General features: G+C 35.9%; 1 protein-coding gene across 1 annotated transcript in view; it reads right to left on the reverse strand.

The window, feature by feature from the left end:
* APC2 (anaphase-promoting complex/cyclosome 2) overlaps positions 1 to 21,152 on the reverse strand; it is a 189,713-nt gene that overhangs the window by 8,717 nt on the left and 159,844 nt on the right. Inside the window, exon 14 of the mRNA XM_089809653.1 lies at positions 12,758 to 12,943. Within this exon, the coding sequence (XP_089665779.1) occupies positions 12,758 to 12,943 (186 nt within the window). The remainder of the gene's footprint in view (positions 1 to 12,757; positions 12,944 to 21,152) is intronic.

Below are 21,152 nucleotides of genomic sequence, written 5' to 3' on the forward strand. Positions count from 1 at the left end.
ATTTGTTCACCATAAGAGTGTCCAAATCTGACATTTCTTCAACAGCAGAAACCTTGGCATTGAACTTCATAGAAAGAGTGCTTGAACAATAGTCTTCTCGTCAATAGTCTATAGAAGACCCTTTAGAAAACACACAAATACAGAGAGGGGGAGGGGTGAATTGGTATTTGAAACATTTAAAACAGTAAGCATATCTAATTGAATGCATGGAAGACATGAACACAAAATTTTATTTCATGGAAACCCTTTTGGATAAAAACCACAGTACCACTAATCTTTATAATGGGCAGCTACCTAGTACAATCAAAGCTCCAACTTTTTTGCTTACTCCAAATACAAATCAAGCTCCAACTTGGACAAGCCAAGGCTACAACCTCCTGAAAATCTCTGACCCAAACAATCAAATGCATTCAAAAGGTCACAACCAGTTTGAGATCCAATTTACCAAGAGTAGGTAAAACTCACAAAAGAGACTTTCAACATCAACACGCCTAGCAGGAACTGCATTATTAACATTCACTTAGCATAACATTCACAACCCTGCTCTAACATTTCAGCTCCATACTTTTGAATACACAAACTGAGTGTTTGCTAATAACAGTTTTTACTCCCCGTTGATAACTCGGACCTCACAGCCAATAATGAGCAAAATAAAAAGTCTCACCTTCAACTTCACTCCTTTCTAAGCAACCAAAATCTTCTATAGAAGTAATTTCATCACTCGTTATATCCAACTCATTGTTCTTAAACGACAATACTTTTCTTGTTTTCTGTTGTTTTTCCTGACATTACCATACCTAAGATGGGATCCACTCATAGTTTTTTTGAAGAACTACTCTGTCCTTTTGCTAACTAGCATTTTTCAATAAGGCATCCACTACTACGTTCTATCCTTTTTTACAAAATGTAATCTCTTTCTTTAGCTCTGAAAACAACATATATGGTCAATATTCATATCGTTGGAGTTTTTCATCAACCAGTATATCTTCTACGACCATGCATATCCACAGAAATAATGAGATTGTGTCTCAGTTACAACTAATGCCCAGTCATGGTTGCATTATCATTGCAAGGTGATAATCAGCAGCATATCGTTACCAAGCAGAAATGCTAATTTTTGTTTTTTACACCCACCCAGCAGAAAACAAATTTTATGTGCCACTCAACAGCTATGCATAATCTGCACCCAAAAAATTGAACCTCATTACAATTTGACAGTTACAAACTTGAGAAGAAAATGATTATGCAGGAAACAAAATACATCAGTTCCTATCAACCTGCCACAGCATTTCATATTTTATGAGTTCCTATCTAAAAGTAACTGAACAATTACCATAGGTAGAGATAAAAAACGCTTCTCCCAATAGCATCGAGCATATTCATTTGAACGGTTACACATATTTAGGCAATGAGGAATTACTGCCAAGGTATTCGACACTTGGTAACTTGAATAGGCAAATTGCATCTAGGCTCATTTTGTGCCCAGACAATAAGCAAATGAAACAACACACTATTAGCAACCAAATGACACGCAAATAACTGGGACAGTGACACACATGTGCCTTAGCAAATTGAATCATATATTCAACACTTGGTAACAAGTGATATTCAACCAAACAATCAATAAAAACAGTTGTCACACATACAGCTCAAGTAGCTCAAACCAGTCAAACACCTCAAGTTGTCACACATACAACTCAAATAGCTGAAACTGGTGAAACAGCTCAAGCTGGTCAAGTAGCTCAAATTGAATTCTTTAATGGTGTCAATCCTTTGACACCAATGACAACAACATTCAATAGTCTTGCCTCGGTTCACTATTTTTGTGGAAAAAAATCAACAAAACTCTGAAACTGAAGTTTACAAAGCATCACCTTTTTTTAAGGGTAAAAGAAATAATTTTTGGGGTGAAAAATCAATCAAACCAAAAAATAGAATCCAAGACATGGAAAACCTAACAAAAAAATTTTGAGGATACTTGACTCCAGGGAGAGGGTGCTTTGCAGGCGGATCATCAAGGAGTACTTGGTCAAGTGGAGGAATCTACCAGTGGAGGATGCTACTTGGGAAAATGAGCAAATATTACAGCATCCAGAGTTGAAATTGCTTGAGGACAAGCAATTTTGGAAAGGGCGGACTGTAATGTCCCCTTTTTAGCATTCATAGCATGATGTTGTCGTTGGCCTATTCTCCCACGGTCCCATAGGCTAACCAGGACATTAAAGGGACTTAGAGGCCATTTGGCCTAGATAGTTTCAGTTGCAGGTCTTTCTAATGGGTTCTGAGGCAACTTTGGGCATACTTACTATTTATAGTAAGTCATCTTGGACATGGTCGGACATCTAGTGGCAGCGGTATGTCGATGGTAATTGTTTAAAATTGACAAGAAGACTTGTTTATCATTGATAAGATTTGTTATCCATTGATAAAGCTATTTTATAAAGTTAAATTTAAATATTTAACTTTATTAATGCATAGACTATAGTTTGTGGGAAATATTTAAATTAAAAGAGTCCCCTTTATTTTATAAACACATTGGAGACATAAGTTACATAAAGGGAGTGATGTTTTATCCCACATTGAGAAAACGAAGGATTGAGTTCTTGTGAGAACACTATAAAAGAAAGGGAAGAGCTTCTTTTTAGGATGCTTGGAAATATCAAAGAAATTGGGTAATATTTTGGAGATTATATCTCAATAGTTTGAAGGACGAAATCCCTTCAAGCTGGAAATCTTGAAGCCATTGAAAGATATGGTCTTGAGATTCAACATGGTAATAGCAAACTCCTGTCGCGCGGTACTGTAGCAGCGAGTTACTGTAGCAGTTGGAATCACTGTAGCAGCGAGTTACTGTAGCAGTCCGAATCACTGTAGTAGCGAGTTACTGTAGCAACCCGAATCATTGTAGCGCGGTACTGTAGCAGCAAGTTACTGTAGCAGCCCAAATCACTATAGCGCAGTACTGTAGCAGTGAGTTACTGTAGCAACAAGTTACTGTCGCAGTCCGGATCACTATAGCTACAAGTTACTGTAGCAATTTCAAAACTATTAACACTGCTGTAACCGCAATGGGTATGGACCATCATTGAACTTTATAGTTGATATAATGCATTGAGTTTAATGAGAAGATATTATTGTTATGGTAGTTGTAATTTCCTGATAATCTGAAACAAGAAATAAATGAATGGTCATTGTTATTAGTTGCATATGGTTCTATGTTGCCTCCTATTTGCATCTCATATGAAACACAAACAATCTTGAGAAACCATTGATCAACATCAAGTTGAAACTATAGGAAATTTGGTTGCAAGACAATTGTTTGACAAAATTACAGGAAGAAATAAACATTAAAAAATAACAGAACAAGGCAGGTTGTTACAACCAGGATCTCTTCTTTAATTGCAACCTATTGTGTTTCACCATGTGGATGAAAGAATAGGTGCTCCAATTCCTTTCTGATGTAGAAGAACTAGCAACCTATGAAGACAACACATGGTAAGCAATTAATAAAGAATTAATTCAATCTTATAAAAAATTAAAAATTACTTTCTAGTCACAATTCTTTTGAGGATAAATTGAGCTAAATTTTTTAAAATAAAACTTACATGTGATATAACTTTGATTGCAGGGGGCTGTAATGTTTGGAATCTTTGGCCATGGATGTATCAACAACTATGAGCATCCTTCTTGAACCGATGACAAAGAGCATTGTTACTTAGACCTCTAGCATTCACAAACTCTATGAGTTCATCCATGATTATATCTCTCATATCATCATCAGGAAATAGTCTTTTAAATGTTGCCTGGTACCCGTCAAACTCTTCCATATCTCTATATGGTGGCAACCTTCCTAGTAGACTACAATATTGAGAGCTATAGTATTTGGGCATCAAGGCATAGGCAAGCAAATTTAGTGGAGTGGTCATTTTGTTCCATGTTTCAACAATAATTGCTTGCATTTGTTTCAAGGTCTCTTGCGGATCTTGCTCCTCATTTATAATTTGCTTGATCTTCTCAAGCATTGAGTCTATGCCATCATAGATCTCTCCAAGGAAAGGCCTATCCATGTCAGTGTACCTAAGCATGCTCATAATGGGCTCAGTGATCTTAAGGAGATATTCCACACATTCCCACCATGAGTCGGCCTATACCCTATCATTTATTTTATTTGTCCTACCAGTGCTCTTTTGCTTCCATACACCTCAATTGTGGCTGATTACCATACCTTGAAGTGCATCTTTCACTTGCACGAGTCATCTCAAGACGATTATATGTGATACAAAACGTGTCTAAGTAACCTATGACATAAATTCAAGGGGAAAAAAAACAACTATTAAATACATATTTTAGAAAAGCATAGGCATTGCACAAGCAAAATATGAAAAATCAGAAACTACCAAATATTAAAAATTAAATCACTAACTTGAGTTCAAGTTCACTTACCTTTAGTAGCTCCAATTTTGAGTGGTTTCTAAAAAGAGATTGAGTCACGTGGTGGTTTGTGACAAACATTTGGATGTCCTCGGCTTGTTCAAACACTATTTTAATCCACTCAATTTGGTTCCCAATCTTTTGTAGCATAAGATTGAGTGAATGGACCACACAAGGTGTCCAAAAGATATGTTGATATCACACTTCAACCAACAAACCAGCTGCTCTACAATTCTTGCGTTGTCTATTATGACTTGGACAACGTTTGTTGAAACCACTTGTTCAATGGCCTCAATTAGGATATTAGCAATAAATGGCTCATCTTTTACTTGGCCCTCCCAATCCATTGCTTTCAAAAACATTGTCCCTTTAGGGGACACCGCAAGGACATTGATTAAGGGACGGTTCTTGGAATCCTTCCACCCATCTGAAATAATTGTCACCCATCTCAACCCATGAGTCCTTTATGAGCTTCAATTGATCTTCAATCCGTTGAACCTTTTGATCCAACAAGGTGGTGCGCACTTTCTCAAACTTGAAGCCACAATACCTACTTGGAGCTTCATTGGCACCACTAAACATGTCCTTCCAAAATAGAGAGAAAACAACATTAAAAGACATCTCATTTGCATACAGGCATCTTCCCACCTTAATTTCAGCAATTTCTCGAATCTTATTTTGAAAAGCAGTTTCTAGTGGTCCCTTTCTTTTGTGTGTAAGGGGCACAGATTCAGTCTTAGTTTACATTGCAGTACTAAATAGGGGTGGTCTTGTACTATAACATCTCGAATGGGTTGCATTCCCTTTACTCTTTTACTTTTATTGCTTCTGAGTTTTGTTGCCCTACGTCCTTCTCTCTCTTATGTTGCCTCATGCTCTTCAATATATTTTACCAAGGTTTCATTCGGTATAGGGGCACATTTTTTGCCAGGGCATTTCTTGACTCCTCTTCCAATGTATCCACACAAATGACCTACCACACGATAATACGAATTATTTATTTCAACACCACAACCCCGACATCTCCAACGGAATGCACCACCTCCTGAAAAGGGTTTTATAATGTCTACATGTTTCCATAGAGGAGAATCAAAGTTGGGTTCCATTCTTTGTTTAGTATTGCCTACTGATGAAGAGGTAGATGTCATTTGTTTTACTATGGCAAGAAATTAGATACATGTTCATTTTATAACTTATATGCAAGAAAATGAATTGTTTTGAAAAAAAAGTAAAATATCATATGAAAAATGAAAGAGAAATGGAAAAATAAAAAAACTGGAACAAAAACAAAATAAGATGGAATAAGATCTTACCTTTTCCAGCCATTATAAGCTTGCAAATGTGTATGAATGATGCACATATAGTTCAAGAACACCCACAAATGTATGAATCACTATGGATTTGAACTCGATTCAAACTTTCTGAGTTGGTCCACCCGAGTTCGAACTGGTTTCAAACTTGATCGTACCCCAGGCTGAAAATAGGGTCCTGCCCAAACTAGAGTTCGAACCAAACCTGATCAACAAACCAGTTCGAACTTCTTATGGTCCAGGAGGGGGAGGTACCATGGTAACTTAGACCAAAAACATGTCAGTGCTATTAGATTTGCAGCAATCCCGAAAAATCAACATGGTACCACAGCCAGATTTCTACTTACTACATTAAATATAGTGATATGAATGATTTGCATTCAAAATCTGGAAATGTATGTTTCAATCTTCTTTGCAACAGTGATAGGAATACACTATTGTAGTTGGAATTATGTAGCCTTCAAAGATTGGCAAGACTTTCTATGAGATTGAATTAATATTAAAATTAAAATTCAGCCCAATATAATAATGGGAGCAGCGATCATTGTACGGGGGAGAGAATTGGATGTGTAAAATGATTATCAACTCAATATTTTAATAACCATTATTGTTCATCATGAGAGTAGCAATATATGGGTGTCTCATATTAATAAGATAACATTTCTACGTTTATTCTTCAGCTATCATGATGGAAATTCATTTTGGTTTGATATGTCGCTGGTATTATTTGTTTAAAGTTTGCTCACTGTATGTGATATGACACAAAGTCAGATCTATTTCGGTTCTTATAATATTATGTTTGGCCGGCATTTGGTAGCAATAAATTGTTTAGGTCAAAAACTATGGCATGCATATATAATGTCTACCTATGGAACCAATTAAGGATCCCAAAGTTGGTACAAGGGAGAACCAAAGCTATTTGATATCTTACATGTTCGAACAAGGTCCCAAAGTCAGTAAAGTACTTGTGCAGCGAAACATTGGACTTGAACCCCATAAAGGCTGATGATTTGGTGTGTTCCAAATAGCGGGATATGATTGTAGTTTTTTGTTCTAAGATAAACATTTGAGACTTCATCTACACAATGTATAAAAATGCATGTCGCAATCTATGGAAAAGAAGAGTAGTGAAGTTTGAAAACCGCCAAGTAGTAGAAGGTAGCCATAGGTCTTGTAGAAGAGTCTGTGTAGATGTGCAATATACATAGAAGGTTGTACAAGATTACATAACTGTGTCATTATCCAAAATGAGCAAAAGCTTTCTATTGACACTGAGTATGAAAGGGTTTGCAAAATAACTCCAATTCATTCGGCCGCGAAAGACATTGGTAGTGGTCATATTTGATGATATGTGGAGGTTGACGCAGTCAAGTTGGGATTTGATCAATCAAGAGGGTTTGGTCACTGCATATGCCCTGCCCCAGTTCAAGAAATGAAAGTGAAGGTGGATTAGTTATAGGTTAAAAAAACGTATATATATATAACCGACGTGTATAGCCAAATTCCTTTGTGGTATAGGAGGTATAGCAACACTCAAGGAGAATGCATCGTTCTTGTAATTGTCACATTCATTTGTCTTTGTTTCTTTACCACACACTCTGATTGTAGATATCTCCTTACTTTGACATCAATGACAATATCTCAACAGGCACCTTAGTGTTATAGCTTGTTGGAATCAGGATGAAGAGTTCTATATCATCAGCACGTGAAATAGGAACCTTGTGTGTCAGTATACCACTATATCAGTGAAAAGGTTAATTTCAAAGCAATGGGGGAGTTTAATTAATAAAGTGGCTTTATTATTTGTCAACTTTAAATTGTAACATAAAGTTTCTTTATGAGAAATGAAGCCTTTTAAGTGAAAAGTATAAACATGAAGCCACTAGCTATTTAGTGTGAAGGAGAACCAATTTGAATTGAAATATTATAAAAGCAAGCTCTTGGAGATGGATATTTGTTCTATGCATTTTATTATCTTGGTGAATTTGGGGTTTAAGGGTTTGAGCTAAAGAAATTGTAACTCTCTCAGTTTTCAATGCACTTTGAGTGGGAATTTTTTGCCCATGAATTGTGTCTTGCATTGTTGTTGTTTGGATTAAGTTTGTTGAATTGAATCATATTGTAGAAGCACGTTTTGACTAGAAATTTGAGAAGAGACGGCTTGAGATTCTGAGAATTGTGTTGTATTGGCATCAAGTTTGGCCCAGGATTAGCTTTGATCTATTATCAAAAGCCAGCATTAGTAAAGATAGAGGTTGCGTTTCAGGTTTTGGGCATAGCTGGAGCTTTTGAAGGGTTGCATTATTTCATTTACAAGCTGCGTTGACTTATAGCAGGCCTGCAATCATTCTTGGAAGGCCGCACTACAAATTCTAGAGGCTGCGATCACATTCCTCCCAGCCGGCATTGAATTAGGGGGGGCTAATCAACATCTACTGAGACATTCAACGTGCATTATGCATTACCAGGTTCTTTTATATTTTTAGATTATGTTGCAGTTTTGGCATTGTAAATAGTTTCATGTTTGCAAGCAATGAAATAAGTGAATCTTTCCTTACGCATTGTATTATTTCCTTTCAAAACCTAAAAATGCAACAAAAAATCATACATTTGAAAAAACACAAAAAATCTTAAAACTTTCGAAACACAAAACTTTCATTCTTCAGCATAGTTGAGTGTGAGCCAGCAAGGCTCATTATAATGGCATGAGAGTGGTTTCCTTCCATCCTGAGGGGGTAGGACAAATCATTATTTTGAACATGTTATTTGAGTAACCAACACTCTTGCAGTTGCATCAGTTATAGAAAAATCCAGGAAATCAATTAAACAAAGAAACTAGCTGAATAGCATGGTTATTTCCAAGAAGCAGTCAGATGTCATAAAAAACATCGAGATGATTAAGAAAAGTCAAAAAAATGATGGATGAATTGCTTTAAATCTGACAACCACAGATAGTTGTGTATTATATATGACATCCTTTTTTAAAGGGTTTGCATCACAAAATAAAAAGAAAGAGAAACAAGAGGTCTCTATAGGTGGACATCTAGGAATATGTACAATAAACTGTCAGCAGTTCATGACCAGCAGGTAGCTAATCCCATGGAGATTAAAAATCAGTCTTACACTAGGGGAAATGTGAGCACTCATAGTTCTGATTTTTATGACAGCAGTCCTATGGTTGATCCTATTGAGGGCATTGGTGACAGGAAAAGTGTGGAGGATTTTGTAGTTATAACTATGAGTTATGACTCGCATGATCATAGTGTTAGTTTTGAGGATAGCATGGAAAATGCAAGTTCTTCTACTTCTGATTTCTATGACAGCAGTGAGTCATGTTTACAACAGCATGAGATATCAGAGACTGTACAGGTAGAGGATGTTGGTACTCCTGATTTGGGTACTACTAATGTTATCTATAAGGATGATTCATGCTATGGCGAGTTTGATTTGTCATATAAGACCCTAGTAAATGATTCAGAGATGTCATTGGTTGATGGTAGGTCCTAGGCTCGTGACTCACAAGGACCTGCAGTTAAATGGGAATGGAAGCATGCAAGGAGATTGATATAGCAGCAACTTTTGCTCTTTTACTTGAGCCACTCATTGAGGTACCCAACAGCAGTACCTCAATTGTTGATGTGTGTGAGGATGATAGCACACATGATTTTATGTGTCATTTGGTGAGCAATGCAAATACAACTTCCAATCACAATGCAATTTTTGGGACAGAGAGCTTACATGAGAGTCAAGGACTTCAGACACACCCTGTGGTCAGGCAGTTAAAGGTGAGTGATAGTAAGATTGCTACAGCTATAGAGCATTATGACATTGCCTAACAAATGTTAGCCACCTATAGATGGGGTGCTTCTGTGACAAATGAGCATTGTAAAAGTAGTCTATCACAACAATTTACCTTTTATTTCTTTTTCCTCTTAAACTCCAACCCTGCTTTCCTTTATACCACCCCATACCTCTTCTTGAAGGGAGACGATCTTTCATAAGAACTTGGCCACCTTTGCAATTAGTAATTTTATTCTTAAGTTTCCAAGTGGGGTAGCCATATGGAGTGAGATATCTCTGCAAAGGAATATGATACACCAGGAGGAGATACCCAAAATTAAAATATAATAATCACTTCTGTCAGCCTCTATTCCAATTAAAATATAATAAATACTTCGACAATCATAGCATAGTCAACGTAAAAGACAAAAAAATCCTCTCCAAAGAATCAGCCAGAAATATAATAATAATTTTATTATTATTTTAAAATCGGCCCTATCACTTGTGTTACCCTATTTATTGACAGGGGCATGACACATTGAATGAGACAAAGAAAGACAATATAATTGAATATATTCAGCACTTAAGACAAAATAGCATAAGACAAATTAAATAAGACAAGATGTGTCTTATATGGAAAGAAAAGGTAGCGACCATAAGTCTTGTGTCTAAAAGCAGCAATTGGATAGACTTGACAAAAAACAAATTAGGGATAAATCAAAAGTGAAAAGGCAGCACAAAAGACGAACACTTGGCAGAAAAGTTTTATAAAGGAGACATGACTATTCCTATGTTAGATAACATAATAGGCAGCAACTAGTGTTTGATAGACAAAAAGATACACCTGCATTAAAAGATACAATTTGACTATTACATAGAACATTCATTTAAATACACATGATTATTGTTTTGATAATTTGTCTCTCTTGGAGAAAGTACTTCCTATATGAAAAGGTGTGTCATTTAAAGAACAATACATCTCTCAAAAGGTATAAGTGGAGATGGTTAAATTTGATTGAGGGTGTGTGTTATGTTGCAAAGAAGATCAAGCATATATACCAAGGGAAATCAAAAAGAAGATAAATTGCAGATTTGATCAGAAGGAAAGAAGGCTTTTTTATAAAAGATTTATATGAGGAGTTTGTGATCATATTCTTGCCAGATTTATGATCCAATTATAGCAGAAATAAAGAAGGAATTATTGCAGATTAAAAAGAGACTAGTAACCCTTGTGACTGTTGACTGAGAGGTCGGTGCCTCTAATTAAATGAGGGGCTAGGGCCTCTAGCGATTCTCATGAAGTAAATTAAAATGAGAGGTTTTGCCATGGTCTTCTCCAGCAAGGGGTTCCACCTAAACGTTGTAGTTCCTATGTTGTTTATGTTTACCGCATAGATTAATTGATTAATGCACACGGACAATGAACCAGAACAGCAACAGCAGTACTCCTTTATTCACGTATGCCAAAAGATTACATACAGAGCATAAGATAAGATAAGATAAAATGATTTACAATGTACCCAGTTAGGGTATAAATACTTTCCGCCAAACCTTCCCGAAGGGGTTCGTCGGCTACAAAACAATCCTAATCTACCCGTCGGCTACCAAATACACAATCTCCGACGGCATAACTCAGTCGGCTACAGAATACAAAATCTACCGACAAAATAATCCCCCCCAAAAAGAAAAGTCGTCTCCTGACGACTAACAAAATAGGAGACAACCCACATACAACAAAACAAAAATACTAGAGAGGAGGTGGTGCCCCTGAAAAATGTTGTTGTCGATGCAACTCATAGACCTGCTCTATCCGGATGCTCAAATCCTTCTGAATCCGTGTGTTAACCTCTACGGCCTCCTTTAGAAGAAGTGTTGCATCCATAGCCTGTGTCTTTGCCAACTATAATTCCTATTCAGTTGCTTCCTTATCTGGCACGGCCGCCTCCCTATCCCTCAACAGTGCTGCCCGCTCAGCTGCCCATGCTGCTTGCAGACTGACCAAGTCCGCTGCTAACTTCTCTCTAGCCTCCCTCTCAACTACCATAGATCTCTCCACGCAATCCTGTCTGCTGCCCTGTCCGCCTCCACGCGCCTACGAGCATAATAAACCTCCTTATACAGTCCCACAATCTCATGCGCCAGCTTCTCCAACGGAAACAGCACCAAATGTTTACCGCATAGATTAATTGATTAATGCACACAAACAATGAACCAGAACAGCAACAGCAGTACTCCTTTATTCGCATATGCCAAAAGATTAAATACAAAGCATAAGATAAGATAAGATAAGATAAGATGATTTACAATGTACCCAGACAGGGTATAAATACTTTTCGTCGAACCTTCCTGAAAGGGTCCGTCGGCTACAAAACAATCCTAATCTACCCGTTGGCTACCAAATACACAATCTCCGACGGCATAACCTAGTCAGCTACAGAATACAAAATCTGTCGATGACAGTTTATTGTTCGCTAGTATGTGCTATTTGAAATGAAGTGCAATTGAATTGAAGAAATTTAATAAGGTTAAAAAGAAAACCTCACTATTTAAGGTCAAGATATGTGATACCAGAATTAGCCTATCATTAGTAATATTTCTCCTTTCAAGATAAACTTCAAATTTTTTGTAACCATGAAACATATATCAAATTTGGATTTGAAATTTTATAATGTAATATCTCCATTATTGAAGGGTGTGTATTGTGTTGAAAAGAAAATCAAGCACATACACCAAGGAAAATCAATAAGAAGATAAATTGCAGATTTGAACAGAAAGAAAAAAAGGTTTTTTACATAAGATTTATATGAGGAATTTGTGATCACATTCTTGGCAGATTTATGTTCAAACTATACCAAAATTAAAGAAGGAATTATTGCAGATTAAAAAAATAGTTGTAACGACCTCTAATTAAATGCAGGGTTAGGGCCTCCAGTGATTTGGTCCTCACCAAGGGAATGAAGACTTTTGCTGGGTTTTTCTCAAGAAGGGGTTTCCACATAAGCCTTGTAGTTGTTGCATTACTTATTGTTTTCTAATATGTCTATTTTAAAATAAGTATAACTGAATTGAATAAGTTTTAAAATGTGTGTGTGTTAGGCATTGTTAAAGAGAAATATTGGTACTTTAGTCGATGGAGTTCATTAATCATGCAAATAAAGGTTTTCAACAAAATAAATTGTTAGACAGAATAGTTTTCCCCAAGGAAATCTAAATATAGCACATTCAATATTCCCTACCTCATACACAACTAAATTTTTTGTTTGCAATTGGTCCTCATCAGAAGCATCTCCTTCTTCCTCTCCAATGAATGCACCTTCAACCCCTCTAGTGTCAACATCACTATGGCTCCCATCACCTATATTCTCTACAATGGTGTAGGTATGTTCATCATTTGTTGCTCCTGGTACTTCCACCAAAACACCCTTCACATGAAGAAATTTGTAAGCATATCTAGAGTATGTTGAAAATGTCTGTGTTAAAGCATAAAAATTTACTATTAAGAGAATTTTAAGGCACTAAAATAAAAACCAAGGATGGGCAACGCATGCAGATACATCTGATGCAGAATGAAATGCATGACACCATTTAAACCCACAATAAGTATTCTTGTGAATGGATATCATTAATTCATGTGTACTTCAACAATTTTGAAAAGCCTGAGACATTATTTTCCAAAGAAACAAATGAAAGGGTCAAATCAACAACTAAGAAAAGAATTAACGTTATAAAATCTAAAACAAAACTATACGGAAAGTTTGTTACACTAGAAATAAAAAATCATTCCAGTCTTAGAGACACATACATGGATTAAAAATTGTTAAGGATACAAGATGAATGGCTGCAATGCACTGAAATCTACTTGTGCTAGTTAATATTTGAACAAAAGATTAAAGAAAATAAGTTCCTGAGCCTAGTTCATGTTAGAGTTTGGAGTTTAGTTCATAGATGCAATCAAAAAAGTTTGAAAATTGGGTTTGTTTAGTTGGGCTCATCAATACTAAAACTTAAAAACAATCATAAACATATACATATGTGCAGTAAAACTTAATAACATCACATTATAAACAAAACTACATCAAAAATTTAAAATCACATAATGTCAATTAGTCTGATTTTTTCCATTTAATCTCTAAGAATAAGCAACATAATTTGGTTCAGGTGTGGCAGACCTAGGACGCCTTCAAGTCAGCAGCAGAAACATTAAGAGAACTTAGCAAGTATGGTAGAATAATAAGACAGACAGTTTATATTGATTAGCAAGAGTATGATCCAATTGGTTATGTGAGATGACTGCCATAAAAGAAGAATTGAAGCAGGTATTATTGCTTAGAAAATTGTCTTACTTATAAGACTTCAAAATTTTCTGTAAAGGAGAGCATCATCATGGAGCAATGATGGAAAATGAATGCTTTACTACATTGAAACTTGAATGACAATGATACATTCACTGGAATACAGAGATCCAGTTAGCAACCCAAAGCAGCATCTATGTGATCATTAATGACAGCAATCAGGAGAACATATGATAATGAAGTATAATAAATGGTTTAGAAGTACACAGACAACAGATACCACTAATGTGAATAGTTCAAACCATAGTTGGAAAACTCACCAAGGTCTGGAAAATAAATTCGGGGTAAACTCGGCCAGTTTTCAGCAAAATCTCGGCAACTTAAAAAATTGCTTAAATTTATTTTTTTAGCAAAAATGCAATGAGAAGATACATCCAATGAGTCAATAAATGAGAATACAAACAAACAAACTTAGTCTAGAAAATAGCTGGAAAGAAAATAGTAAATAATTTATGTAAAATTAAAAGTAAATACATCAATCCAACTACATCTTCCTCTTCTCAGTTCTAATAAAAACAATGGGAGAAGTAGAACTAGATGGGAGAAGTAGAACTAGAGGGTCTAATCTTAGAAGTCTACATGGGGCATGATTGCCTTCTTGGTTGGTAATGTCTAACTTAGTTTGTGGTTTGTCCTCAATCCTAGATATAGCTCTGTCTCTAGATTCTCCTAGATGACTACTCATTCAATTCAATATCATCCAACGTGAAACCAAATCCACCCCCCTCTGCCATAGCCTGCCTCTCCAGATCATTGATGTCATCCTCTACAAAAACTCTGCTCCAAACCCACTACAAATGTGCTTCAAACATGCCTCAAGTCTGCTTCAAATCGATCAAAATCAATTTGAAGTGTTTGGAAGACTTTTCCCCTCTCAACAAAATACAAGTGACAAAATGAGAAATAAAATTGATTTGGCACGTTATTTTCCTTTAAGTGTTATTATAAAACTATGCCCAAGTTTTTAATAAAAACTTAGCAAGTACTCGACAAGCTCTTGCCAAGAATTTTGCAAGCTTTTGGCGCTGGTAAAAATCATAAAAACTTGCCAAGCCAAAAACTCGGCCAATTTTTGCAGCTCGCAGAGTACTTTGCCAGTAGTCCATCTATGGTTCAAACCTAAGTTACCGATGCATTGGCCCTGGAGGGGGATGCGGACTAGTGCATGGATGTGAGAGGAGGCATGGTGGGTGCTGTCAGGAAGCAGCGTTATCTCATGCAGATGCGTGCGGGGTGCTCCAGAAAACATCCACTTGTTTCCAGCATCCAATCACTTAAGTGACTTAAAAAACATTTGATCTAAATTTTTTTTATTGTTTTTTTTTCCTTTTTTTTGCCTAACAACCCTAAAAGGGCCCTAAAAGAGGCCATTCATTGTCCATTCTTCCCATTTTGTTTGCAGTTGGGCTCCCTTCACATTTGATCTCCATTGTGGAATTCTGAAAGCAAGGTCATTAGTTTTGAAGAGTATCATTCGCAAGGTGTCTATTGAGCTTCCACAAAGGACGAATAAGCATCTAAGGTAAGCATTCGATCCATTTCATGAGCTTTTTTAGTGATTTTTTTTAGTACTTCATGAACTTTTCAAGTTTTAGAAGAAATTTTTCAAGATATTTTATTTTATTTTTTAGTAAACAAATGAAGGTGTAAGGTTTTTGAAAACATTTCTAAATTATTTTTTTCTATTTTCTTATTAGATTCATAGTTTCTATTGTGCAAGAAAGGCCACTACTAATAGTCAAAGTTCAGCAATAGGACAAGAACGAAGTGATAACTTCGATATTAATGTGGCATCTCCATTATGGAGACACACCACAAGATCATCACAGGTTTTCGAAGGTGGGTCATACATTTGGAGACGCAATATATGTCATAGTAAACCATTCAACAACTCATATTCTCAGGTCAAAGCTCATTTTATGGGCCCTACTAGTAAAGGAATAGCATTGTGCAAGGGAAGTAAAGATGGAAAAAGGTTGAGCAATGCACAATTAGCCGGATTCATAAAAGAACAAGAGGTTGTTGATCGTTTAGTGAGCAAATCAAAAACAAGTTTGTACAAACCTTCATCTACAAAGAGGAAAATGAATGTGCCCAATGATCATGTTGCATCCTCCAAACATCCATTCTTGGAAGTGGGAGAGGAGGATGACGGAGTAGAATTTATTACCCACAAAAGAGGTCCGTTGGATCAAGCATTCAAAATAGAGGCAAGAGAGATTGCTGATGAAGCAATTGCATGTTGCCTTTTATGCCAATGCTCTTCCTTTCAATTTGGTAAGATCGCCATATTGGAAGGAAATGGTTCCAGCCATCCTTAGAGCACCAGCTGATTATATTAGCCCCGAGTATGAAAAGGTGCGTACTAATCCTTTGCAAAAAGAAAGGATTTCTATAGACAAAGCTCTTCAACCAATTAGGACATCTTGGAAAACTTTCAACATAACTATTGTATCTGATGGATGGAAAGACACAAGAAACTGACCACTGATAAATGTGATTGCAGTGTCCCCCAAAGGGGCAATGTTTTTGAGGGTTGTTGATTGTGAAAGACAGGTTAAGGATTCACAATTCATTTCTAGAATTCTCATTGAGGCAATAGAGATGGTGGATAGTGAGAATGTGGTCCAGGTGGTTACAGATAATGCCATGAATTGTAGGGGTATAGGTGCTTTAGTTGAGTCTCGATACAACCATATTGTTTGGACACCATGCACCGTACACTCTCTCAACTTGGTCATGCAACAAATTACCACCCAAATAGATTGCGTGAAGCAAATATACCAAGAGGGAGAGGAGATACAAATGTTTGTGACAAACCACCACATGTCACAATCTATACTCAGATCATTCTCCAAGTTGGAGTTGCTGAAGGTAGATTTAAAATTGTAATTATTTAGTTTCATTTATTTATTTATTTTGAATAAGTTTTATATTCATGTTCAATATCAGCTTTCTTGTTTATAACTTCGTTTTATATTTGATGTCATATTGTCAACTTGCTTATAGGTTGTTGAGACTAGATTTACATCTCATATTGTTGTTCTGAAACGACTCCTCAAGGTGAAATCAGCATTGGGCCAAATGGTTATTTGTAACCAATGGGCTATATGGAAGGCTTCAAAATCAAAGAGAACCTTGAAGGTCAAGGGTATGATCTTGGATGAGCATTGGTGGGCTCGTGTGCAATTTGTATTGGATTTCACCGAGCCTATCATGACTATGCTATGCTTTGCCGATGTAGATGCACCTTGCAATGTGTATGATGGCATGGACACCATGGTAGAAAAGGCAAACCTTTCTATAGAAGCACATAAGACTAACCCCACAGAATGTGAAGCCTTGTGCAAAAAGGTGGAGGATATCATTCATCATCGTTGGGAGAGGATGACTACCCCATTGCACCTTCTTGCATATGCCTTATCTCCAAGGTACTATACTTGCTATGCCAGATAGAATTGCACCATATGCAGATGAAGAATTTGCTATTGGGTGCTACACTGCATTTGCAAGACTCTTCCCAGATGATGAAATACACAAAAAGGTGAGGCAAGAATATGGCTTATTTGCTTCAGGATCAAAACTTAATCCATATGCAATAAAGGACAAAAATGACACGGGAGCTATCACATGGTGGTACATGTATGGTCAACCATTCAAGCATCTACAACCTCTTGCAATCAAAATCCTCTCACAAGGAAGTTTTCATTTATTTATTTATTTAGCAATTGTAATATACACTTTAGTGTTTAACATTCTCTAATTTTCTTTTCATTTGTATGTTTAATTTTTAAATTTTTAAATTTTATGAACACTATTCAAGTTGCAAGTTCTTCTTCTGCTGAACAAAATTGGAGTACATACTCCTATATCCATTCAGTGAAGCATAATTGATTGGGCTCAAAGAAAGCTGAGGACTTGGTTTATATACATACCAACTTGCATCTTTTGTCATGTAACGAGGATGGATACAAGGAAGGGCCAACCAAGCTTTGGGATGTAGCCCCTGAATCTGCAGACTAGGATGCAACACTTCAAGATCTTACTGTGATGACGGATGATGATGTTGATAACATCATAGTACGTGCATCTAGCACAATCGGAACCATGCATAATTCAAATGAATTTGCAAGTGTTGCAGCAGGAGGAGATGATGAGAATGTGGATTTTTTTGAGAATCCTTATAATTCTGAATGACTGAATGTGATTTGTGAATCTTGAGTCTTGACTCTTGATTGATCAACATTGAACCATGAACTATGTTTTGATTTTGTAATTCGAATTGCATTGGAAACTTGAACTTGAGTGATTTACTAATTAGACATTACTGGTATTAAAATTTGATTATTATAATGATTCAATGAATAGTTTATTTTTCTATATTTAATATTTCTTGTGTTTCTTTGCATACATTATCATAAATTATAGTTGACAACTTTACATATATATATATATATAGTAATACATACATATATATATATATATATGCTTATGTACGGATGCACCCAAATACATCCAAAATCCATGCATCAACATCCTGCACCCACATTAGCATCAGAACTAAAATCAGTGACTTAGGTTCAAACCAAGCAAGGCTTAACACATAAAGCATAGCTAACACAAGCGAAACAAAGAATGCGATTACCAAATGTAAAGTGGTCCGATTTACAATGAGGTATGATTCATTAAGGTTAGAGCAATTTAATTTGTGAAGACTTGCAACCCCTCACAAGATATCTCCTTGTGACATATTAAAGAGATATCCTTCGCTTGTCCAAAGGCATCCCACCATTGGCAAGATTAAAATGCATGGGCATCTTGTTGGTTCCCAAAACCCCAGATTGGAATCCTACGAGTCTTGCCAACTCGATGTTGGCATATCCAACCGGTAATGGCTAACTTGACAAGACCGATCAATTCAATTCAAGTCTTTTGCACTTCTTGCTTTGCAAGGCCAAGGCGAGTATACCTAATCCTAAACAAATCACTCAAGTCCAAGATAATTATAACAGATCAATTTGAATATGAATGCAATGAAAATTTCTCAAATGGCAAGGACTATAGAAAACTTTCAAACATGCAAATAATGAATTAAGAATAATAAATGAATTTATGAATATTTTAAAATAAGAATAATTATGAATTAATGCAACAAATTAATATACTAATTCTTCAAAGAAAAGATGTGAAATAATTGCCAACGTATGGATTATGAATCATGAATAATATAAAGACCAATGTTAAAATTTAAAGTGCAAACAAAGTCAATAATATAAGTTATTACATACAACTTTATAAAGTTCTATGCACTTTAACCATAAAAAATTTAGTAATAAAGATGCGATGGATCAGATATAAAGATGCAATTTTAAACTAGTCCAGAATGCACTTAGCTCCTATGGTTAGGAGACAAACTAGACACAAATTCGGAAACAATTAAATATTTGTGATAATCAAGTTTAAAATGCTATAATTGACCCTATCCACTTATCTGTCATATAAATTACTTATCGAATTTTAAAATAATTATAAAGGACACAACTTATCAATATTTTAACTCTAAAAATTAAAATAAATAATCATGCTTATTGATTATGCCGGAAATACAATTGCAATAATGACACTCCTTAGGCATGATCCATCTACTACAAACTTATCCCAAAATCGCATAAATTTTTATCCCGTAATCCAAATCCACGAGCTTTGTTCAATCGTTCAATTTTCGCGAACAGAAAAACATAATATATCAAATGTGCGCGTATAACTTGAGTATGCAAAATTTGTAGGAAATTGTATATAAATATGAATTGTCTATAAAAATGTCTCCTTTGTTTACTTTACATATACTATTTATAATAAGCAGAGAGATGCGAGTCCCTCCTCAAAACAACATGCTTTTTCATAACAAATAACTGAATATGACATATAGAGTTTAACCATAATTTTTGTTTTGGTATAAGAGGCAATCTATGATTATGTGCCTTAGGGGCTTAAGTGGTGGCAAAAATATGATTCAAATGACTCGCAAGTGCACTCATTGGAATCCTTACGCTCCCTATACATAGACACTTACTCCTTGTGTAATTACGTATGATTGTTGCTTGAATCATGTTTGAGATCCTTGTACATCTACGCAGTAAGGCCTTCATTTCACAAGTTCAAACACCGTAGAGGAGCTTGCATCTAGTCATATGAGACTCGAGGCCAGGAGTTTGAAGTTGTTACAAATTGGAAGACTTGCAATTTCACTCGAGTACTTCTTTTAGTTTATCGTAGTTGCATACAAATTCACTAGACATTGTCACCTTTGTCTTTTATGTGATTTGTTTACAAAGGAATTTGCTTGCACTCGCCGAATTAAGATATCGCACAATATGACTTCATGCATGTGTAATTGTCGAGCTTCATCTTGGAGATGTTGCTACCACATATCAGATGCATTCATGACAAGTATCGAGCTCCTTGGTGAAGAGTTTTCTTCCACATTTCATTTCATGAATTGTAATTACATCTTCATTCCTAGCGATTACTTGTTTTCCATGAGCATATGGGAGTAACTTCATCTTGGAGTTAAACATGCATTCCTCCATTGCGTTGATTAACCCTACAATAGACCCAAAGCAACATTAGATATGGATTAAAACGTAAAGCTACAATTTAATCAAATGAAACGAATTTCCTATGATTCTAGATTGAAAGGTGCGTGAGATTTGGTGGTTTTCGGTTCTATTCTTTGATCATTGGGCTTAAAATCTACAATCCTTTCCTGCATGTTGAATATGCTCCGGTATCATCCTATTACAACCTCTCTATAAGGCACTTTCTATGGTGGATAGCCTAGACTTATCACATCTTTCCATAGTTTGTCATAGAGACTTTTGATCAAAGACCCTCAAACTTATTATCTTTGTTGGATGATACTCGTAGGCCCATAACTGTTTGGGATTTCCAAGCTGTTCTTGGTGTCCTTTTTACCAAATGCAGTCAAGATGTCAGTCATGATAAATGGCAAAGGTATCATTCACTTTAGTCTCCAATTTTTGCAATTGAATTGGAGTTATGTACGCGTACATGGCCAAAGCCATCAAGCATCATTGTTAATGAATTCTATTCTTGATCGGTTACGAGATTCATCAATTGTGTTTGTGTTTTTCTTGTGGCCCATATATAGAAATTCGCTTCTACATTCTGCCATGCGATTGAAGAATCTATCATAACTTGGATAAAGGAAGAATTTATTCTTCGAAGTTTATCCTGTATTTTAGTAGATCTTAACTCA

The sequence above is a fragment of the Cupressus sempervirens genome, chromosome 11, assembly GCF_028749045.1.
Source record: "Cupressus sempervirens isolate cs-2001-9-10 chromosome 11, ASM2874904v1, whole genome shotgun sequence".
Classification (NCBI taxonomy): Eukaryota; Viridiplantae; Streptophyta; class Pinopsida; order Cupressales; family Cupressaceae; genus Cupressus; species Cupressus sempervirens.